At 46.6% G+C, this 21,276-nt stretch overlaps 2 protein-coding genes across 7 annotated transcripts in view; both read left to right on the forward strand.

The window, feature by feature from the left end:
• LOC149462920 (endogenous murine leukemia virus Env polyprotein from Emv-2 locus-like) overlaps window positions 1-12,663 on the forward strand; it is a 126,974-nt gene extending 114,311 nt beyond the window's left edge. The window contains exon 2 of the mRNA XM_089676267.1: window positions 8,157-12,663. Within this exon, the coding sequence (XP_089532393.1) occupies window positions 8,390-9,814 (1,425 nt within the window). The 5' untranslated portion in view covers window positions 8,157-8,389 and the 3' untranslated portion in view covers window positions 9,815-12,663. The remainder of the gene's footprint in view (window positions 1-8,156) is intronic.
• The window catches only part of LOC149462921 (uncharacterized), a 383,187-nt gene that overhangs the window by 93,276 nt on the left and 268,635 nt on the right, over window positions 1-21,276 (forward strand). The window lies entirely within an intron of this gene.

Below are 21,276 nucleotides of genomic sequence, written 5' to 3' on the forward strand. Positions count from 1 at the left end.
GTTTGATCTATTCTCTTGTTGTAAAAAAATGTTCTGTGGTTTCGAATGGATAGCTTAGAATTACAGAGTAAAGCTATGTAATGAACCAGGTTATCCACCTTATTGAATAGCATGGATGAGCGGGTGAGTCTGGATTCAGTTTGTTGAAAATTTGGTGGACCTTGCAAGAAAATTGCAAGCTTAGTGGTTATAAAGGCAGAAGGTTTTTTACCTTCTATGCATGAAAGTAAAAAACCTTCTGCATGCAGCTCCCCCCAGCCCCCTCCAGCCCTACCTTTTAATTACCTACGTAATAGCAGCAGGAGTGTCTTAGAGCCGGTTAGGAGAGAGTACATGTGAGTGCCCCCAGAGCAAGAAGCAAGAGTGCCAGCCAGAGAACAGAGAAAAGGAGGATTCAGGCTGCTCTGTGCAAATCCATTCCACAGAGCAGGCAAGTATGACTTGTTTGTTATTCTTAAATAATAAAAAGTTTACCTTTACAATCACTTTAAACCCAAGTGGCAAAAAAGTTTTATAGTATAGCTGCAGTGTTTCTTTTCTCACAGTTCCACACTGTATAATGCACAAAAACACTTCAAAATGACATCTCCACATTCCCAGAACCTTCTCCCATCCCATTATCCCCAAATATTCCAAAAATATTTCAAATACAGAATTGAGGTATATATTAGGTAGACATTGGCTAGCCTCAGCACAGCACATAGGTAGTAGTTGGTAAGGTTGAAAAAAACACACCATTCCATCCACTTCAACTTGATTGTGTCTGTGTGTGTGTTTATGTCACTACCATTTTCAGTATCCCTGCAGATTGTGTTTCACATCCTTACCAATGTAACAGTAAAGAATCCAGGATAACACCCTGGAGGAGGGGTGAAACGTGTCAACGTATTTCCGGATCCGGGGGATTCGTAGTGACGTCACATCCGGTGAGTGGAGCGCATGTTGGTTTGCGGCACTCCGCAGTCACTTCCTACTTTCCTTCAGGGGATATTGATTTTATGTCACCTACTGCCAGTCCACTTCAAAAAGAAGGAATTTATATTTAGTTGTGTCGTGAGCCTCAGAAGCTTATTTATATAGAAGCGTGAACGCAGTTTATACCATGTGAGTGCATTAACTACTTGCCGACCGCAGATAGCCGAATGACGGCTGCACTGCGGCCAGCCAGTTCTGGGTGGATGTCAAATGACGTCCACCCAGAACGCGCTCTCCTGCACGCCCCCGGGGGCGCGCACCCGGCGATCTCCGTGATCGCTGTGTCCTACGGACACAGCTGATCACGTGACGTGGTAAAAGGCCAATCACAGCGTCCTTTTACCACGTGATCAGCCATGTCCAATGACACGCTGATCACCGGGAAATGCAAATGCCGGTTCTCGGCTGCACTTTCCTCACGCTTTCAGATCGTGAGGAAAGTACTGCCAAAAACCGGCAGTTGTCAGAGAGGGGATCGGCACCGATCATCAGGGTCACTGATCATTAGAGCCCTGATGATCGGTGCCCAGCAGTGCCACACACAAGTTCCGCCCACCTGTGCCCAGCAGTGTGCCCACCTGTGCCCAGCAATGCACCCACCTGTGCCCAGCAGTGCGCCCACCTGTGCTCAGCAGTGCGCCCACCTGTGCCACCCAGCAGTGTCACCACCTGTGCCCAGAAGTGCCACCTACCTGTGCCCAGTAGTGCCACCCACCTGTGCCCACCCACCTGTGCCCACCAGTGCCACCCACCAGTGCCCATCAGTGCAGCCCAGCAGTGCTGCCAGTCAGTGCCCAGCGGTTGTGCCAGTCAGTGCCCAGCAGTGCCGCCAGTCAGTGCCCAGCAGTGATGTCAGCCAGTGCCACCTATCAGTACCCATTATCAGTGTCGCCTATCAGTGCCACCTATCCGTGACACCTCATTAGTGCTGCCTATCAGTGCCGCCTATCCGTGCCACCTCAGTGCCGCCTATCAGTGCCGCCTATCAGTGCCCTTCAGTGCTGCCTATCAGTGCCCATCAGTGCCGCCTGTCAGTGCCCATCAGTGCTGCCTCATCAACGCACGTCAGTGAAGGAGAAAAATTACCTGTTTGAAAAATTTTATAATAGAAACAAAGAAACTTTTTTTTTTTTTCAAATTTTTTTGCAATGTTTTTGCTTATAGCACAAAAAGTAAAGTGCCCATCAGCAATTAAATACCACCAAAAGAAAGCTCTATTTGTGAGAAAAAAATGATAAAAATTTCATATGGGTACAATCTTGCATGACCGCGCAATTGTCAATCAAAGTGCGACAGCACTGAAAGCTGAAAATTGGCCTGGTAAATAAGGGGGTATAAGTAATAAAGAGTTTATACAGTATTGCACTATTTGTGTTCTTTATTTGTTTTTCATTGCCACCTAAACGTGGGGATCGCTTTTTGAGGCTATCAAGCACACATTTATCTGGAAAGGATGCACCCCATCTTTATAGCTTGTTTGACTCTTTAGCCATACCAGCAAAGAGTCCACCCCATCTGGTGAGTGGGGATTGGATTGTCAATCCCGGATGGTGTGAGCACTTCTTGAAGATTTTGTTGACCGCTATTTCTGGGATTGGAGCACACTTATAATGTTGGGACTTTCTTTTTGGACTTTTTTGCACATATGATTTTTTATGTAATTGTTTTATATAATAATATATATTTTTGTGCTGTGGAGTGTTTACATCAAAAATGCAGCCCTGTACAGAAAGTTATACATTCTCTCTGAGTGTTTATGCAATGTTTCTAGCATGTTTTTCTGGGATTTGTGCCATCTCCCTTTGTGTGTTCCAGGGTCTCCTCACAGCCTGTGAGTCCTGGACTATATATTTCTTTTGGGGAGCACCTTTCTAGATGAGGACAGATAGGAGGTTTTTTTTTTTTTTTCTGTGAAAAGGGTTTCGTGGGTTTTATGTTTTCCACAATTCTTATATTTTTAATTATTCATTGAATAATTATCTGGTTACCTGTTTTTTTTTCCTGAATAGTATCTTGTGGTAATCATGTCACCACAGATGTCACGGACAGAAGTTTTTTTGATTTTTGATTGGAGATACACTCATATATTGAATTGTATTTCTTTTGCATATATCACTTTGTATACTCAGATTACTTTTCTTAAAGAAATGTTTGTATGATTGTGGATTTGAAGACAATTGCTGCACGTCCCAGCAGTGGCTTAGCATGGGTTGTCAGCGCCCAGGGCTGTCATGGAAATTTTGTATTGTTGGTCGAACTTTAAATGTGTCATATATTCGTGTTATTCATATGTCTCTCGTGTGGCTTAATTAAAGCTCTGAAGGCTGCAATTGGGCCATGCGCATGTACAATGTATGTATTACAGTACTCAGCTTGGTAATGGATGAGATGGCAGATCTGCGCTTATAGACCGGCGTGTATACCACCACGGCATTCGATGCGAATGTCGCTGGCAGTAGACCGCGGGCCTGTATCCACATATCAGCAGCATAGTACCACATGGGCTTCATAACGCAAGGCGCCAAGCGGTGTGAACTCCACGTGTAGGCTTATGCATATCTTACAACCCATTACTAATCTGAACTGTATCTGGATGGATGTGTTTTAATAAAGATCGTATCGGGCCCATCCAGGTACAGACTGATATTTTTAGGGAATGCTTGTACAAAGAATTTACATACCAATAGAAGCTAGTAGGACAGGAAATATGACCTCAGATGGCTCATGGGGGGGAAGGGGAGGAAGTCTGCTGACCTCAGAAGACTCATGGGGGAGGACCAGTGATAGATAATAGGAAAGGCTATGCTCCAATTGGAATGTACATCCTGTGTATAGGCACTCCCCATTGCATTGTTCGGTGGGAGGGGATTGACTTTATTCATGTGGGGGGCATGTGTGTATTTTTAATAAAACAGAGAGCTGAGTCTGAAACCAGGCCTTATGTGAATTCAACCATCATCCTGAGAGTGTCGTGTGATCATTCTAGGGTAACGGAGCTCCACCCCCACATCTCAATAGAGCTAAAGTATTTGGATGGGCAGGAATCGTGTAATTTAGCTGCAGTCGTGGTAAGCGAGATTCGCACAGCTTTATGGGGGATTTCTGCGCATCCAACTGTGAGTACTCACGGTAAGGAGAAATTCGTTAAAGCGAATTTCCAAGACAGTTTGGCGAGCCTGGTGGATACTAACGCGTATTCTTGCATAGCTAACCAAGCACGAGGGGGGAATAGCCATCATGAACTAGCAAAAAGTATGCCGGCACATTTCAGGTCTCTCTGCCATTAAGAGGATCGCTGTTTGCGTGTTCGTGTGGCTGATTTTGTTCTCTGTTAGCTAACAAGAATTACCGCTTAGCAAGGACCTAGTTTTTTTTTTTGTCCTAAACTCTTGATTTGTGGGTGAAAGACAAGGGTTTGTCTCTGCGGAGAGCAGCAGAGGGGTGGGTTTGGTTGGCTGGATTTGGTCAAGTTTAAAAATCTTCCAACCAAAAATTAAACGGGTATATGTTTTAGCGGGTAAAAGTTGTTGCATAGTGTTAGGTAAGTATTTGTGGGTTGTAGGTACTGTGGTGATTGCTCTACCCCCCTCCACGTGAGGTAATTATCACAGTGCTGAAAGGTTTAGGTTAATTGTTAACTGTTGTAAGATCTCTGTGTGTATGTAGTCTGTGCAATGTTTTGTGGTACTACTGCTCCCAGCAAGCATGCAGCAGGGGGTCCTTTCTGTTACATGTGCATGTTAGTGTGATATGTTGGTGTTTTATGTCTGTTCTGTGATTGTGCCAAATTGTGTTGTATGTGTGCTGTATATTGTTGTGTAATTGTCCAGTGTATGTTCTGTCCAAAAGTCTGTTTTATGTAAGAGGTTAGAGGCAATTTTGAGGCTAGAGTCTGCCGTGTGCTCCTCTGTGGGGGGGCCATTCTAGTGTTACCATGTGCTTCCCTGTGGGGGGTCATTCTAGTATCTACCATGTGCTCCTCTGTGGGGGGTCATTTTCTTGACTAACCACATGGACTCCTTTTGTTTGGTGGCCATTTTGTTAATGACCATGTGCTTTCCCTGTTGGTGGCCATTTTGTTGACTACCATATGTGCAGTAATCTCTATGCAATGTGCATGAAGTTTCCTATATGCATTTGACCCATTTTGTGTTTTTAATCCAAATTTTTTTACAGTTTCATTTGTTTGCTTTTAGCTTTAAATTTGCGTATTGCCAGCCAATTTAAAGTGTGTTAAGCGAGTTTTCCCTTCACGTGTTCCACATTTAGTGAGCGCGGTGAAGTCTGGGTTTTTGCACATAGATTTCTTGTATAGTGATTATGTTTTTCTTGTGTTTTTCCTGTTAAAAGTAGTTCCTTATTGTAAAGCGGGTTTGTTTTAAGCTGCTGTGTCACGTGTTTCGCGTCCAGCAGACTTTTTGTGTAAACGGTTCTAGGTGGTTGCAGTGAAGATTGCGTGTGTAGCGCAGATCCTTTAGCAGTGCTGGTATGAGTGATTTTTGCGTCAGCAACAAGGTTACTTTTGGCGCAGTTTTTCGGTTTACCTCTGTGTAATTGTTTTACTGTGAAACGTCCCGTGTTTTTCATAAGGATCCACTTTGTCCTTTTTAAACAGTTTTTCAGGTTGAAAAAGGGTTTTTCTGTGTGTATTAGGAAAGTTTTTTTCCTTTACACAAATTTCCTAAAGGTCAGTTAGCAGGTTTCCGGCCAACCAGTGACCCCTAAGTAACATCCAAGAACCCCTCTTTTTGTTTTGACTTGTGTTAGCTACTGTGTGCAGGGAGAGAAAAGCCACTTTCATCATTGTGCGGTGTGGCCTGCCAAACACAGTGGGTGATGAGAACCACATAAATTGCTCTGTGCGAGTGGGCGGTCCAGGGAAGTATAACACTTAGCCTGGTTACCACAAACACTTCGGGTGGTCAGGATCACATAAATTGTGCTGTGGGAGTGGGAGGTGTGCTCTCAGTCTGACCGCCACTTGATGCGCTTCGGGTGATCGATAAGAATCACGTAAATTACGCTGTGCTGGGAAAGTGGTGGAATCAGGCCTCTCGGTAGGATCCCACCGAGTGCTCCAGGGGGTAAACAGGTACCCGGACGCGGGATATATACCAGTGACTAGTCACGATGGGCAGTAGTCAGTCCATGAAGAGAGAGGGGGAACCAGCCCTCTTCAGGGTAAGGACAGCTGCACAACTAATGAAGGTGAGTTTGGGGGGGAAGTTTACAGAACCCCTCAAAAGGTGGAATAAATGGTCGAAGAGTACCAGATGGGAAATTCCCCGGGAAGGTACATTTGACGCATGGAGGTGGGAAAAATTCATCTCTGAATTTGAACCACGGATGCAGGCGTCAGAACTAGAGATCGCACAGCTATGGCTTCACAGGTCAATCCAATTAGGGAAGCAGGGCATACATAAACTGGTGTCTGTCCGGAAGAACCAGGTGATGTATACCTGGCCTCCAGAGGGAATAAAACAGGAGGATCCAGTGTCAGAGGTGGAGGAAGCTCTTTCAGGGCTGACTCTACTAAGGCAGGCAAGATCAGGGTCTGCTGGGGTTCCCGAACAACCAACAGTGGCTGAGATAAGTATAACTGCACCTGTCTCTTCTGTTAGTGACATCACTCTTGATGTACCTTCTGTGTCTTCTGTATCTATGCCTCAGCCTCTACCTCTACCTCTCCCTTCTTCCTGCTTCACCCCAGCTCCTTCTGTTTCCAACTATGAAGCCTACTCAACAACCGATTTGCAGACTATCTGTGAATCAAGGGGAATAGACACCCGGTTAAGAAACAGGGCGGATTGCATCAAAGCGCTACGAACCACTGATCAGACCCCTGCCCCCCAGCTATACCCCGATCTGAGGGACCTCAAACCTGAAGGTGCAGTAAGCGAGGTGGTTAATCTAAGCCCACCGATGAAGCTGGGCCAGCCCTTGCACTCTTCCCAGACCGAGGCCTATCCAGTCAGAGTGCAGCAATTTGAAGGTCCTCCCAATGCACAGGGGGAACGGACTTTAGGGGAACGGGTAGTTTGGCATGTCCCCTTCACCCCGGCAGAGATCCGCACTATTCTGGCTGAGCTCCCGGACTATCGAGTCAATCCGAGAGGATTTGCACGAATGTTTGGACAAAACCAGTTCAGCTATGGTATGAGCGGGTCAGATTGTGCACAGATCCTACGGGCAAAGGTGGGCATGGAAGTGGCCAGTACAGTGATTGCAGGGTGCTCTATAACCACTCATGAGGAGATGACTTCAGGGGGCAAAGAGTTCTGTACACAGCTAAAGGCAAAGCTTCCAGAAATGTATGGTGCTACCTCTACTACGGACATGATGAAGCTCACCCAGGGTCCTAATGAGGAAAGCGCCTGCTTCTGGCGCCGTCTCAAGCAGACGGCACTGGATGCGGATCTGGAAGTTGGACCTGATGCTCCAACTGAAGGGGTAAAGGTGACCGCGACGCACATTCTGTTGCGGGCCAAATTTTTGGAAGGCATCAATATTAAAATTCGGGAAAGGCTGGTTCTGGCCCGACCCGAATATAATGAGATGTCTATCCCTGCTATCCTTTCCACTCTTGTGGCAATAGAGAGGGAAATGGATAGAAGAAAACAAGACAAGGCCAAAGTTCTTATGTCCCAGACCCCACACGAAAAACCAAGGGATCTGGGTCACAGGAAGGATAGGCCCCCACCCAGGTGCTTCCAGTGCCACCAAATGGGGCACATGAGGAGGAGCTGTCCCCAATTACCTAAAGGTCGGTGGCAGTTCATTCCTGATGAGTCCTCCGCCCCTATGACCACCATGGTAAGTAACTCCTATGAATTCTCATAGGAAGTTGACAAATCGGTGTCGGCCCAGATCCATCTTTTTCTAGAGGAATTAAAATATCCCCTCCCTTGCCTCACCGACACCGGTGCAGCAAGAACGGTCCTGCGAAAACAGGACATCCAAGGCAAGGTACCCCTCTCAGGGGAAAGCCCTCCTAACCCCTACTAACCTCACTATCAAACGATGCACTATTCTTAACCCAGCTTCTCTTCTTCCTGTGTTGGAAGATGACAAGGGGGGGGAGGACAGCAATGACAGTGCTGAATTTTGCAACACGACTAACAATACTAACACCTCTTCTGCTAACATGTCTTCTTTGTCCACTACTAACCTCTCTTCCAAAGGACACGACTGCATTTCTTTGGTGGAACTGGAGTCAGCGGCGACACACCCCATATCATCCCGAGAGTAACGGTGATTGGGTCGTCCTAAAGAAACATCAAAGAACCGGACTCGAGCCACGGTTCACCGGACCATACCAAGTCCAGCTGATGACACCTACCTCACTCAAGCTCGAGGGACGAGACAATTGGGTGCACGCAAGCCACTGCAAGAAGCTTTTCAGCTACACCAGAGAATGAGGGGTGTCATTTTCCTTTTTCTTTTTGTTTGTATGTCTTACCTGTGTGTGAACAGAGGAAAAGACGGCAGATACCCCAACCTTTTATTTAAAATGCATCTGCGTTTAGCCAGAACCGCCAACAAAACCAACTGTTGGGTATGCTCTAAGCCCCCACCCAGTCATCACATGTCCGCAATGGCCACTGTTCATGCCCTATATGACATCCACGTCGGCATGAAAAAGCAAGGGACCCCTGGTCAGCCCCCACGTAGACATTTGTCGGTAGAACTTAATGACACATTTTTAGCAGGTAACATCAGTTTTAGCACCAATATTAGCTCTAGCTGCTGTAGGACCCTCGTCAGTCCATTATGGGTAACTGGGCAGCTAGGCAGCCCTCAGGTGTGCTTTAACATCAGCTTTGGCACAGGTAACAAGTTTGTTGGGACTACCACCTGCGAGGGAGGTATAACTGTCAATCTGACTAACCAGACTTCCCTTCTGAGTAACAACACTGACCGACCAGACCACGTTTGTTGGAAGGACGGATGTGATGTGCAGACTGAGGGAGCAATCCCCCAGTCTGTGCAAATGTTGCTCAGTGCCAGAGGCCGAACGAGGAACTCCTCCTGCTCTGCTCTGACAGGTCCATACTATTTTCTTTGTGGTTCGGCAGCCTATAGAACATTTCCCCAGAACGCGAAAGGTTCGTGTGCCCTCATAAAGCTAGTCCCAGCATCCTATGTAGTGATGGATCATGAAGAGTTGATGGTCCACAAGAAGGTAAGGATGGCAGGGAGAGTTCGCAGAGAGCTGTTCTCTGAGGGCGACCAGGCATGGGCTTGGTTCCCCTCATGGACAGGATGGGGAATAGAACTTATGAAGCGCCTGAACAATTTTTCTGTCATCGTGGATAGTATGTTTAACGAGACCGTAGAGGCTGTCAGAGAAATTGCCCAAGAACAACGGCAGATGGGAATTTTAGTGCTTCAGGAGAAGATGGCCCTTGATTATCTTTTAGCCGCCAAAGGGGGGTTCTGTGAGTTCATCGGAGAGGATTGTTGTACTTGGATAGAAGACACCGATGACAAGGTCCAGGCCCATATGGACAAAGTTAGTGAACTACAGGGAAAAGCTAGAGCTATAGCTAGTGAGGGTTGGAATCCGTTCAAGGGTTTGGGAGGATTGGGAGATTTCCTGTTCTCCATCGGATCTTGGTTGAAGGAAGTGGGAGTGTATGTCCTGATGCTTCTCTTTTTCATCTGCCTTTTATATGCCGCGGTGAGATGTTCCTGTTGCCTCATCGACCGTGTAAGCCAAGCTCGGGCAGACGACCACATCTCCATGCCCGCTCCTGGGATCCCACTCCAACCACTGATCGGAGGAAGACCTCACCAACCAACCACCTTCTCTACAGATTACGTCCTGGCTTCCCTCTAATTTATCTCCCTGAAGACCACATTCTCCAAGACCTCCAAGCAAGCTTCAAGCCTCATCATGGTTTGTGTCTGCGATTTGGAAAACTGTCTGGGTCGAGACCAGCCTTGTGTGGCCCCGTCTGCAGGGGCAATTTGAGAATCTGTTGCTGGATCTCCCCAGACCACAGTGGGATCACAAGCCTTATTCATACCACAAGTCTGTTTGTGGTTTTTGCAAGAGCCTTCCTGTAGTGAAGGTTCCAACGCTCTTGAGGATCATTGCTTCAATCAAGCCTGTTTGCGTCGAGTCTGCGTCGGGTCTTGTTGTTTCAGGTACCCCGTGGAGCTTTATTCTCAGGGACAACTACAGGAACTCTTTGAGGTTTGAGACTACACCCATCAAGCTGAAGAAGATCAAGAAGGGACACGAGGAGAATATGATAAAACAGGAGGGAATGTCATAGAAATTTTGTATTGTTGGTCGAACTTTAAATGTGTCATATATTCGTGTTATTCATATGTCTCTCGTGTGGCTTAATTAAAGCTCTGAAGGCTGCAATTGGGCCATGCGCATGTACAATGTATGTATTACAGTACTCAGCTTGGTAATGGATGAGATGGCAGATCTGCGCTTATAGACCGGCGTGTATACCACCACGGCATTCGATGCGAATGTCGCTGGCAGTAGACACATCACATCAGTCCACCCTTACATCACAGTCCCCTGCATATTTCCCTATAGGGAATGTTTCCCAAAGTCCCTCCTTACATTAGAGTTCACAGTGTTCTCCTTTACACCAGAGTGCCCCCCTTACATAACAGTTCCCCTTTACATCAGTGTCCACAGAGTTCTCCCTTAAATCAGATTCTCCCCAGTGTTACCCCAAAAATCAAAGTCCACAGAATTCCTCTTTACATTAGAGTCTCCCTCTTAAATTAGGGGTCGCAAAGCCCACCTTAAATCAGGGTTTGTAGAGTCCTTTTTACATCACAGTCACCAGAGTTCCCCTTTACACTGTAAGGGGGATCTCTGCAGACTCTGATGTAAGGGGAAACGCTACAGACTCTTATCTAAGGGGAGTTTTGAGAACCCTGATTTAAGGGGGAACGATGTGGACTGTGGTGCAACAGGGAACTCTGTGGTCACCAGAGCTCCCCCTTGCAGCAGAGTTTACAGAGTCCCCCTTACACTTCCATTCCTAGGGCACTACAAGTCCCAGAATAGCAGGCTGCCGTACCTCAGTGCCCACAGAGGGCACTGTAAGTCCTATTCCTCACTAAGGAATGGAAGCCTACTATGCTGGGACTTGTAGTGCCCTCTGTGAGGACTGAGGGATGGCAGCCCACTATGTTGGGACTTGTAGTGCTCTCTGTGGAGACTGAGGCATGGCAGCCTGCTATGCTGGAACTTGTAGTGCCCTCTGTGGGGGACTGAGGATAGTGTAGGGCGAAAGGCTCTAGCTCCACCATGTCTGGCTCAGACATGCAGGACTGGCTCTACTCCAATCTCTCCCTGGCAACCGGCTCTGGCATCACTAAAGGGTCGGGGCTGGGTCTCTAGCAAGTGGAGCGGTTACAGCGGTGAGGCCTTTTTTATGTGGCATGTGAGCTGCTTGCCCCCCTGCTCAGTTCAACCCTGCCTCTTCCAACAACTGGGGGAACCTCCTACTCCAGTTAGCATCCTAGGGCACTCTCCTCCTAACCCGGGACTACCAAGGGCCCCCTCCTCCTCCAACCACCCAAGGGTCCACTCTTCCACTGCTGACCAACTCAGGGTCCGCTCCTCTTATGCCAAGCACCTTGGGGGCCTTCTCCTCTTCCCCCATCCACCTTGGGGACCCTCCCCCCCAACCACCCAGAGGCCCTCTCCTCCTCTCCCAACCACCTTGGGGCCCTCTCCCCCTCCCTCAACCATTCGGGACCATCTCCTCCTCCTCCAAACACCCAGGAGCCCTCTCCTCCTCCTCCAAACACCCCGGGGGCTTCTCCTCCTCCCCCAGGCACCCAGAGGCCTTCTCCTCCTCCCTCAGTCACTCAGGGGCCTTCTCCTCCACCAACCACTCCGGGGCCCCTCACCCATCTTTTCTCACCAGACACCCTAAATATTTGACCAGGCTGCAGAGTGACCAGTCGGGGGGCATGGTCACATGCGTGTTTCCGGGCAAGGGTGGAGATCTCCCAGGAGAAGGTGTACAGATGAGAGCCAGCAGGACCCCAATCACCAACACCAGCATGGCGGCTCTAACTGCCCGGGACCCACAACAGAGGAGAAGTGTGGAGACTCAGAGCACAGACTGGGCAACCACCTCTCAATGACATGGGGACAATCCCACCGCCCAACTCCTTCAATAGGATAACATCACACAGCCCTCTGGGCAGAGAGGGTGGGGTGTTGGCACACACCTGGCGACACCTTGGTGGCCCGCAGCAGAGGAACTGGACCATACTGCTCTAACCATTATATTCTGGATCTAAAGCAATCTGCCCACTGGGAAGACTTCCCTGACTGCGCCCCTCTAAAATGTTGCACCTGGGGTGACTGCACTGGCTACGCCACTGAGTCCCAATCCTGAGGATGCATTAACATGTCTATGTCATTTCTACACACAGATATTTTTATGGATATGTTTTTAGAAACTTCAGGTTTGTTATAGACTTATTTTAACTTTCTTTGTGGTCCAGTATATTTTCCTGGTGGCAAATTTAAAGTCCATAAATTATTCTGTTTTTTGTGTGTTAGTACTGGTTGGATGTTGCCTCCAGGAGAATGTCATGTACACTTATGTTTAAGGCTTCTACCGCTCATATTATTGCTACATGTATTTTCTATTCATCCCAAGTACAGTATATATAGTGGCCATATATGATATTTTACTGATGCCCATAATAAAATAACATTCATTCAGAAGAGAAAATAGCCTAAAGAATATTCATTTGCTCAATTCGCACAGAACGAGTGTACATCAAGATTCACTGGAAAATAGCTATGTGATTTTTTTTATAAATATATCCTTTACTGTAACTGGCAATAATACACAGTGCAGCTAACAAAAGGCTCAAAGGGGCCACATGCAGTAAAGTCTGACAGTTTTTCCTTTATTAAATTTCTTTAAATAACAACCTGCAGTCTAAAAACATCATAATGTAGCACTGTATCACACTGTAGCACACTTGTACTAACCTCTGAACAGCATTAGCAGTGCTAAGTGGATTTTATTTGTTTTATTTGCCTAATGATTAAACTAAAGGACTGTTTGAGCTATTTGATTGAATAACTCAATTCAATTAAAATATAATACATTATATTGCAGCTTACCAGTCTTTGGATGTGGTGACTACATTTTTCTTCTAAGTCTAAGGACAACAAACACAGAAAATACCAGTTGATTTTTTTCCAGAAATGCTGTGTTTTTGTCCCTTCCTGTTAGATGACCTGGAAGCAAAACCAATTAATATCTTTCTCTTGAAAACTACTAATTACATCAAATTCCATGTAATGGAAATGAACAAAGACAGACATATTTGTAGTTAGGCTTGGGTGACATGGTTTCCTCCATAGATTCAATGATAATAAATGGACCCAGCACTGAATTCATTCCATGGTTGTCAACATCCCAAACGTTGTATACCCAAAGGTGTGTTCCCCAACAATTTGAACTTGGACTTTAACGGCAACCCAAAACAGGTAATGTAATTATATAAATCATTTTATTCCAAAAATAAAGAAACATCAAAATTTAACACATAACACATGTTAAAAACATACATAACATAGCAAAAGAACTGTCTATATGACTATAGGCTGAGACGTAGTGTTGCACCTTCTCCTACAAACCAGAAGGCAGTGAGAGGTGAATGATTGTACACCCCTTGAGGGTTAGGGACTTATGTGAATGTACAATATATATGTGTAAAGCGCTGCGTAAACTGACGGCGCTATATAAGTACCTGAAATAAATAAATAAATAATGAGCTTCAGCAAGAACCTGACACGTTTCAGAACATAAGTCTTTCTTCAGGGGTATACTGAAAGGAAAAGATGGCCGGAAAAACATTCATCTAATTTTCTTTTGGAATGCTATAGTTCCACAAAGAAAGGCATGAGACAGCCTTTTTCTGATATGCTCACTGGTGGCACCCTGGTGCACCAAGGGCTGGATGGTAAAGGGGAACTCAAAAAGAAGGGGGAGGAGGACAACCAATCCCTAATGTGGGCGATTCTCTCAGAGATTGCCTGAAAGGACAACGAACCCACTTATGTGGATGCAAGAAGTCAGGAAAGAGCCTGAATTCCCCAATATTTCTCAGCGAGTGAGAACCTCCAGTTAGTAGTGAAGTGGCATTCAGAAAATGCCTTTAAGTCCCAGTTCAAATTGTTGGGGAACACACCATAGGTTCAATGAAGGAGTGTAACTAAACAAGGACAGAAGTATGTTATTCACAGGGTCACAGGTAAAAATAAAGGATAAAAAATCTGAAAAAAACAAAAACTAATGGAGCCACCTAATCTGGTAAGTAGTGATGGACTGAACACCCCTGTGACTTGACAGGACAGTGTAAGTACTTCTACACCACCTGGGCTAGACAAAAGGAGAGGTGATCAGGTGCAAGACACAACTAGTTCTCATCCGGGACTATTTAATTGTTAGCTCTTGGAATCCCTTGCCCAGGGAAACTCTCAGTGCAGCTGGGTGAGGAGGACGGACTCATCTGGGGTCTGAGGAGGTACATCAAGGGGACTTCAGTGCCCCTTAAAGAGACGGTGCTATTTTCCTGATCCACATTTTTTTATACTGTATACAGTTTGCTGAGAAGTTTGTCCTCAAAATTGCAGTTCCTGGGGCATCCCATATACCCCTAGACCCCACCCAAGTTGTTAACCCCTCAATAAAAAAACAACTAAAAAATCAGCTTGAGGACTGTTTACTGACAATGTGTGTGTGATGTGGAAAAATCCGTGAGAATAATGGTGTCACTGTCAGGGGTCAGTGTAGAGGAATTACCCCCCTTCCTGATGAGGTCATTTTTTGAAATACTTTAACTGACAATTGCGCATTCATGCAACACTGCACCCAAATTAAATTTACATCCTTTTTTTCCCATAAATAGAGCTTTCTTTTGGTGATATTTGATCGCCTGTGCGTGTTTATATTATTTGCGCTATAAACAAAAAAAGATCGTCAATTTTTTGTGCCCGAGCTGACAGAGAGGAGGACTGTTAGTAAACAAAGCAACCCTCCTCCCTGTCGGAAATTCTTGGTAATCACTGGGCGCCGGCGGGTAATCACGGGCCGGGACCCAGTGATTGACAGCCACGACCACGAATGGCAGTGTGGGTAGGGCACTGCAAAATCACGTATATATATGTGATTGTGCTCACCCCTGCCACCCTGTAGCAGTATTTCTGCTATAGGGTGGTGGGAAGCAGTTAAAAAACAAACAAACTTTTTTTATTTACTTGTCAGGTTGCTTTAACTGACATCATCAGATCGAAGATCCTTCCATTGATCTGCAGATGAATGAAACAGAATAGATACAAAAGTAACAAGGTTACTCTTTATCTTTCTATTCCCCTCTGAACAATGTTGTTGACAGTCAGGCAGCCATTTTTGACAGCTGCCAGAGCTGCTCTGTGCACACAGCACCTCCAGCTTTGATTAATCAGAACCAAAAATTGTTGGAGAGTGCGAGGGGGTAGCAGGGTCAAAGGACTGGACGTGCTACGCCTGTCCTGTGTATTATAATGACATGACATGATGACTTGAACTATTTAAACCTTTGTTGTCCACCTAATCACTCTGCCCTCAATAGGTCCCCAGTTTTTTCATTAACTCAGATCTTCAGGGTCTTCTTGTAAATCTGAAGTCCATACTTCCCCTGCTACAGCAAGAAAGTGCTGAAAGACGTTGTGTAGTGGAAAGTTAACAGAAACAAGAGTTGCGGTAGCACTAATAATGACCATTAAAATAATTTATATTATGACATAACTGTTAGTACTCCTGTTAAAATCAGTACATTTGCGCACAGAAATTTTGAGTACCGTCTGAAGGAACAGACAAGGGTCAAAGTTTAAAGGGTAAATTCACCTTTTCACAAAAAATTAAAAGGTGAACTAACTTATAATATCCTTGCCACCCCTCTGGACCCCACTGCACTGCCGCGATTCCCCATGCAGCCGGTGTTGTTGTCCATACACCGTACAATGCAATACACAGCCCCAGAGTGAGTATCTATCATAATTCTCACAACAGCAAGTGCTCAATGGACAGCGCAGACATGTGACCATGCTTACCAATGGGAAGCATATCTAAGGTTTCTTCTTCCAATAGATGTGCCAGAAGCAAGAAGCACTTCTGATTTGTCAGCACATTGATCATGACATTGTCCATTTATTGTACTGACTAATGAGTGCTTGTATTGTGGTGTATGGACTGCTACACCAGCAGCACAGGGCATCACAGCTGCTACGTACAGCAGGATCCAGAAGGGTGGCAAGGATATTTGGAGTTAGTGAACTTACCCTTTTAAGTGGTTGTAAACCTCTGACATAAAATATAAACAAAGCAAATCTTTCTACAGTGTGTACCTTTCTCAATCCAGAGCAATTTCTGTCTGCTGCCTCATTCTTCTGCTATCTGCATGAGTCACTTCTGATGAATTTTTCTGACACCAAGAGAAAAAAGGTGACAAGGGAGGGACGTCCATCAGACTGACAGCCTCAGCTATGTTCCTTTGTGTTGTGCGAAGGGGGGTGTTTCCCTTTCCTCCAATCAGCTCTGAATTGTCCTCACCGAGTGTAACTTCAGCTTCCTGCACTCTGCTTTTCAGAGTTGAGAGAACCTGTGTAAATTCTGCACTTTGAATGGATGTAGGGGAAAGATGATTGTAGATAAACAGGTACAACTTATGTAAAATTATTTATTTCATCTCTGTGTATCACCAGTCACTTTACTGGGTATGTATAGGCCAGTCACTTCACTGGGTATATATAAGGGTTTACAACAACTTTAACTTGATTATAAAGGTTAATTTTTTTAAAATAACAAGCATGTCTATACATACCTGCTGTGTGCAGTATTTTTGCACAAAACAGCCAGGATCCTCCTCTTCTTGGGTCCCCAGCAGGCTCTCCTGGCTCCTCCTGTCTGTCGGGTGCCCCCACAGCAAGCAGCTTGCTATTGGGTCACCCACTGCTCCGTGTGTCCATTCACACATGGAACCGTGGCTTGGCCCTGCCCCCCTCTCTCCTCATTGGCTGACTGGCTGTGTATGACAGCAGCGGGTCCCAATGGCTGTCTCAGCCAATGAGGGGGCAGAGACCCAGGACAGCCAAAGCTGTCATTTACATTGCTGGATCGCGATGAGGCTCAGGTAAGTATTGAGGGGTCTGGGGGCACTGCCACACACATAAGGTTTTTTACCTTCATGCATAGAATATATGAATGTAAAAACCTTCAGCCTTTACAACCACTTTAAGGTCAGAGCAGTGACACAGCAAGAAAAAGCCTGGAGGCTGGTGAAATATTTTGTTTGGCAATGGAGGAGAGATGCTGAATAACCCCTGTGATGGTAACCTTTTTGTGAGCATAAAAACTTTATTAGAAAAAAAAAAAGCCCTTAAAAAGATATTGGCAAGTAGCGAAGTCCTTAGAGGATAAGTTCACCTTTTCGATCATGTTAAATGTTCCACCCATTTTTAGGGTGGAACATGTAACATGCTGACAATGTTGCAGTTGCTTCCCGATCTCCCCCCTCCTTGTGACAGAAGTACGGGGAGAAGTTCCCTGTACAAGCTGTCTTTTTGAAAACCACACGGCCACGTCATTCATTTACAGCGTTCTGTGAATGAATGAACTACAAGTCCTGACAGCCTTTGCGGCTGTCTGCTTGTGGTTCTCAATGACCATCGCCGTGGATCGCCGTGGTACATCCCGTAGAGGCAAGCAGATATACTGACAGGTCTGCAGGAGATCTGCATGGCACCAGTGATCCACTGATCGCTAGTGCAATGCTTTACAGCAGCGGTTCTCAACCTGGGGGTCGCGACCCCTTTGGGGGTCGAACGACACTTTCCCAGGGGTCGCCTAAGACCATCTGAAAACACATATTTCCGATGGCCTTAGGAACCGAGACACCGCTCCTTGATCCGTCTCCAGGCGTGGGCGGGATGACATGCCGTCCCTGTCATCTGGACACACCCCCGGGATCAATCCTTCCTCCTCGGTGATTGGCCGCCGGAACTGTAGCTCAGGAGAGGCACACAGGCGGCCAATCACCGGCGAGGAGGTGGAGCTTGGAAAGGAGGAGCCGAGCGGCACCGCGAAGATCGAGCGAGTGAAGAGGAGGAGAGCGGCCGGAGAAGGAAGACATCTGACCGGTAAGTGTCTGTACCATGGGAGAGGGAGGGAGGGAGCGAGCCCAGGCTGGAGCAGGGGTCAGCAAGGTAAGTATCATTGATGTCAGTGGGAGGAATAGTGCCCAATCATTGGTGTCACTAATACTAATGATGGGGCACTATTCCTCCCCCCACTAACACCAACGATGGGGCACTATTCCTCCCCCCACTGACACCAACGATGGGGCACTATTCCTCCCACTGATACCAGTGATGGGACACTATTCCTCCCACTGACATCAGTGATGGGGCACTATTCCTCCCACTGACACCAATGATGGGGCACTATTCCCCCCACTGACACCAATGATGGGGCACTATTCCTCCCACTGATACCAATGATGGGGCACTATTCCTCCCACTGATACCAATGATGGGGCACTATTCCCCCCACTGACACCAATGAGGGGGCACTATTCCTCCCACTGACACCAATGATGGGGCACTATTCCCCCCACTGACACCAATGATGGAGCACTATTCCTCCCACTGACACCAATGATGGGGCACTATTCCCCCCACTGACACCAATGATGGGGCACTATTCCCCCCACTGACACCAATGATGGGGCACTATTCCCCCCACTGACACCAATGATGGGGCACTATTCCTCCCCCCACTGACACCTATGATGGGGCACTATTCCTCCCCCCACTGATACCTATGATGGGGCACTATTCCTCCCCCCACTGACACCAACGATGGGGCACTATTCCTCCCCCCACTGACACCAACGATGGGGCACTATTCCTCCCCCCACTGACACCAACGATGGGGCACTATTCCTCCTACTGACACCAATGATGGGGCACTATTCCTCCTACTGACACCAATGATGGGGCACTATTCCTCCCACTGACACCAGTGTTGGGGCACTATTCCTCCCACTGACACCAGTGTTGGGGCACTATTCCTCCCACTGACACCAGTGTTGGGGCACTATTCCTCCCACTGACACCAATGATGGGGCACTATTCCTCCTACTGACACCAATGATGGGGCACTATTCCTCCCACTGACACCAGTGTTGGGGCACTATTCCTCCCACTGACACCAGTGTTGGGGCACTATTCCTCCCACTGACACCAATGATGGGGCACTATTCCTCCTACTGACACCAATGATGGGGCACTATTCCTCCCACTGACACCAGTGTTGGGGCACTATTCCTTCCACTGACACCAGTGTTGGGGCACTATTCCTCCCACTGACACCAATGATGGGGCACTATTCCTCCTACTGACACCAATGATGGGGCACTATTCCTCCCACTGACACCAGTGTTGGGGCACTATTCCTCCCACTGACACCAATGATGGGGCACTATTCCTCCTACTGACACCAATGATGGGGCACTATTCCTCCCACTGACACCAGTGTTGGGGCACTATTCCTCCCACTGACACCAGTGTTGGGGCACTATTCCTCCCACTGACACCAATGATGGGGCACTATTCCTCCTACTGACACCAATGATGGGGCACTATTCCTCCCACTGACACCAGTGTTGGGGCACTATTCCTTCCACTGACACCAGTGTTGGGGCACTATTCCTCCCACTGACACCAATGATGGGGCACTATTCCTCCCACTGACACCAGTGTTGGGGCACTATTCCTCCCACTGACACCAATGATGGGGCACTATTCCTCCTACTGACACCAATGATGGGGCACTATTCCTCCCACTGACACCAGTGTTGGGGCACTATTCCTTCCACTGACACCAGTGTTGGGGCACTATTCCTCCCACTGACACCAATGATGGGGCACTATTCCTCCTACTGACACCAATGATGGGGCACTATTCCTCCCACTGACACCAGTGTTGGGGCACTATTCCTCCCACTGACACCAATGATGGGGCACTATTCCTCCCCCCACTGACACCTATGATGGGGCACTATTCCTCCCCCCACTGACACCAACGATGGGGCACTATTCCTCCCCCCACTGACACCAACGATGGGGCACTATTCCCCCCACTGACACCAACGATGGGGCACTATTCCTCCCACTGACACCAAGGATGGGGCACTATTCCTCCCACTGACACCTATGATGGGGCACTATTCCCCCCACTGACACCAATGATGGGGCACTATTCCTCCCACTGACACCAATGATGGGGCACTATTCCTACCACTGACACCAATGATGGGGCACTATTCCTACCACTGACACTAATGATGGGGCACTATTCCTCCCACTGACACCAATGACATGGCACTACTCCTCCCACTGCAAAATTACAGTTATGAAGTAGCAACGAAAATAATTTTATGGTTGGGGGTCACCACAACATGAGGAACTGTATTAGGGGTCGCGGCATTAGAAAGGTTGAGAACCACTGCTTTACAGGCTCCTGCAACTACAATAATAAATGCACATTTTTTTACCTGCAAAAAATGTGTATTTATTATTTTGGTCAAAAGGTGAACTTATCCTTTAAAAGCTTTTCACTTGTAGCTATTTCTTACTGTAATATATATATATATTGTATATACTGTATAACACCATTGCATGTGAACAACATACAGGGGTTTATTTACTAAAGCTGGAGAGTGCAAAATCAGGCTCAGTTCTACATAGAAACTAATCGGCTTCTAACCTGTTTGTTCAATGTAGCTTTGTCAATGAAACTTGGAAGCTGATTGGTTTCTATGCAGTGATCCTGATTTTGCACTCTCCAGCTTAAGGCTCCTTTCACACGGTCGTTCCGTTTTTTTCATTAGTTCAGTCAAGCAAATACAGATCAGTTTACATCTGTTTTTTTTCTGTTTACATTTGTTTTTTCATCAGTTTACATCAGTTTTTTTCATCTGTTTTTCATCCGTTTACATTACTTTTTCATACGTTTACATCCGCTTTTCATTTGTTTACATTCGTTTTTTCATCAGTTTACATCAGTTTTTCATCCGTTTACATTAGTTTTTCATCCGTTTACAAATGTTTTTCATCTATTTACATTCGTTTTTCATCCGTTTTTTCATCAGTCAACATCAGTTTTTTCATCCATTTTTCATCCGTTTACATTCGTTTTTCATCCGTTTACATCCGGTTTTCATCTGTTTACATTAGTTTTTCAT

The sequence above is a fragment of the Staurois parvus genome, unplaced genomic scaffold (genome assembly GCF_062004578.1).
Source record: "Staurois parvus isolate SC_StPar_1 unplaced genomic scaffold, SC_StPar_1.0 ptg000165l, whole genome shotgun sequence".
Classification (NCBI taxonomy): domain Eukaryota; kingdom Metazoa; phylum Chordata; class Amphibia; order Anura; family Ranidae; genus Staurois; species Staurois parvus.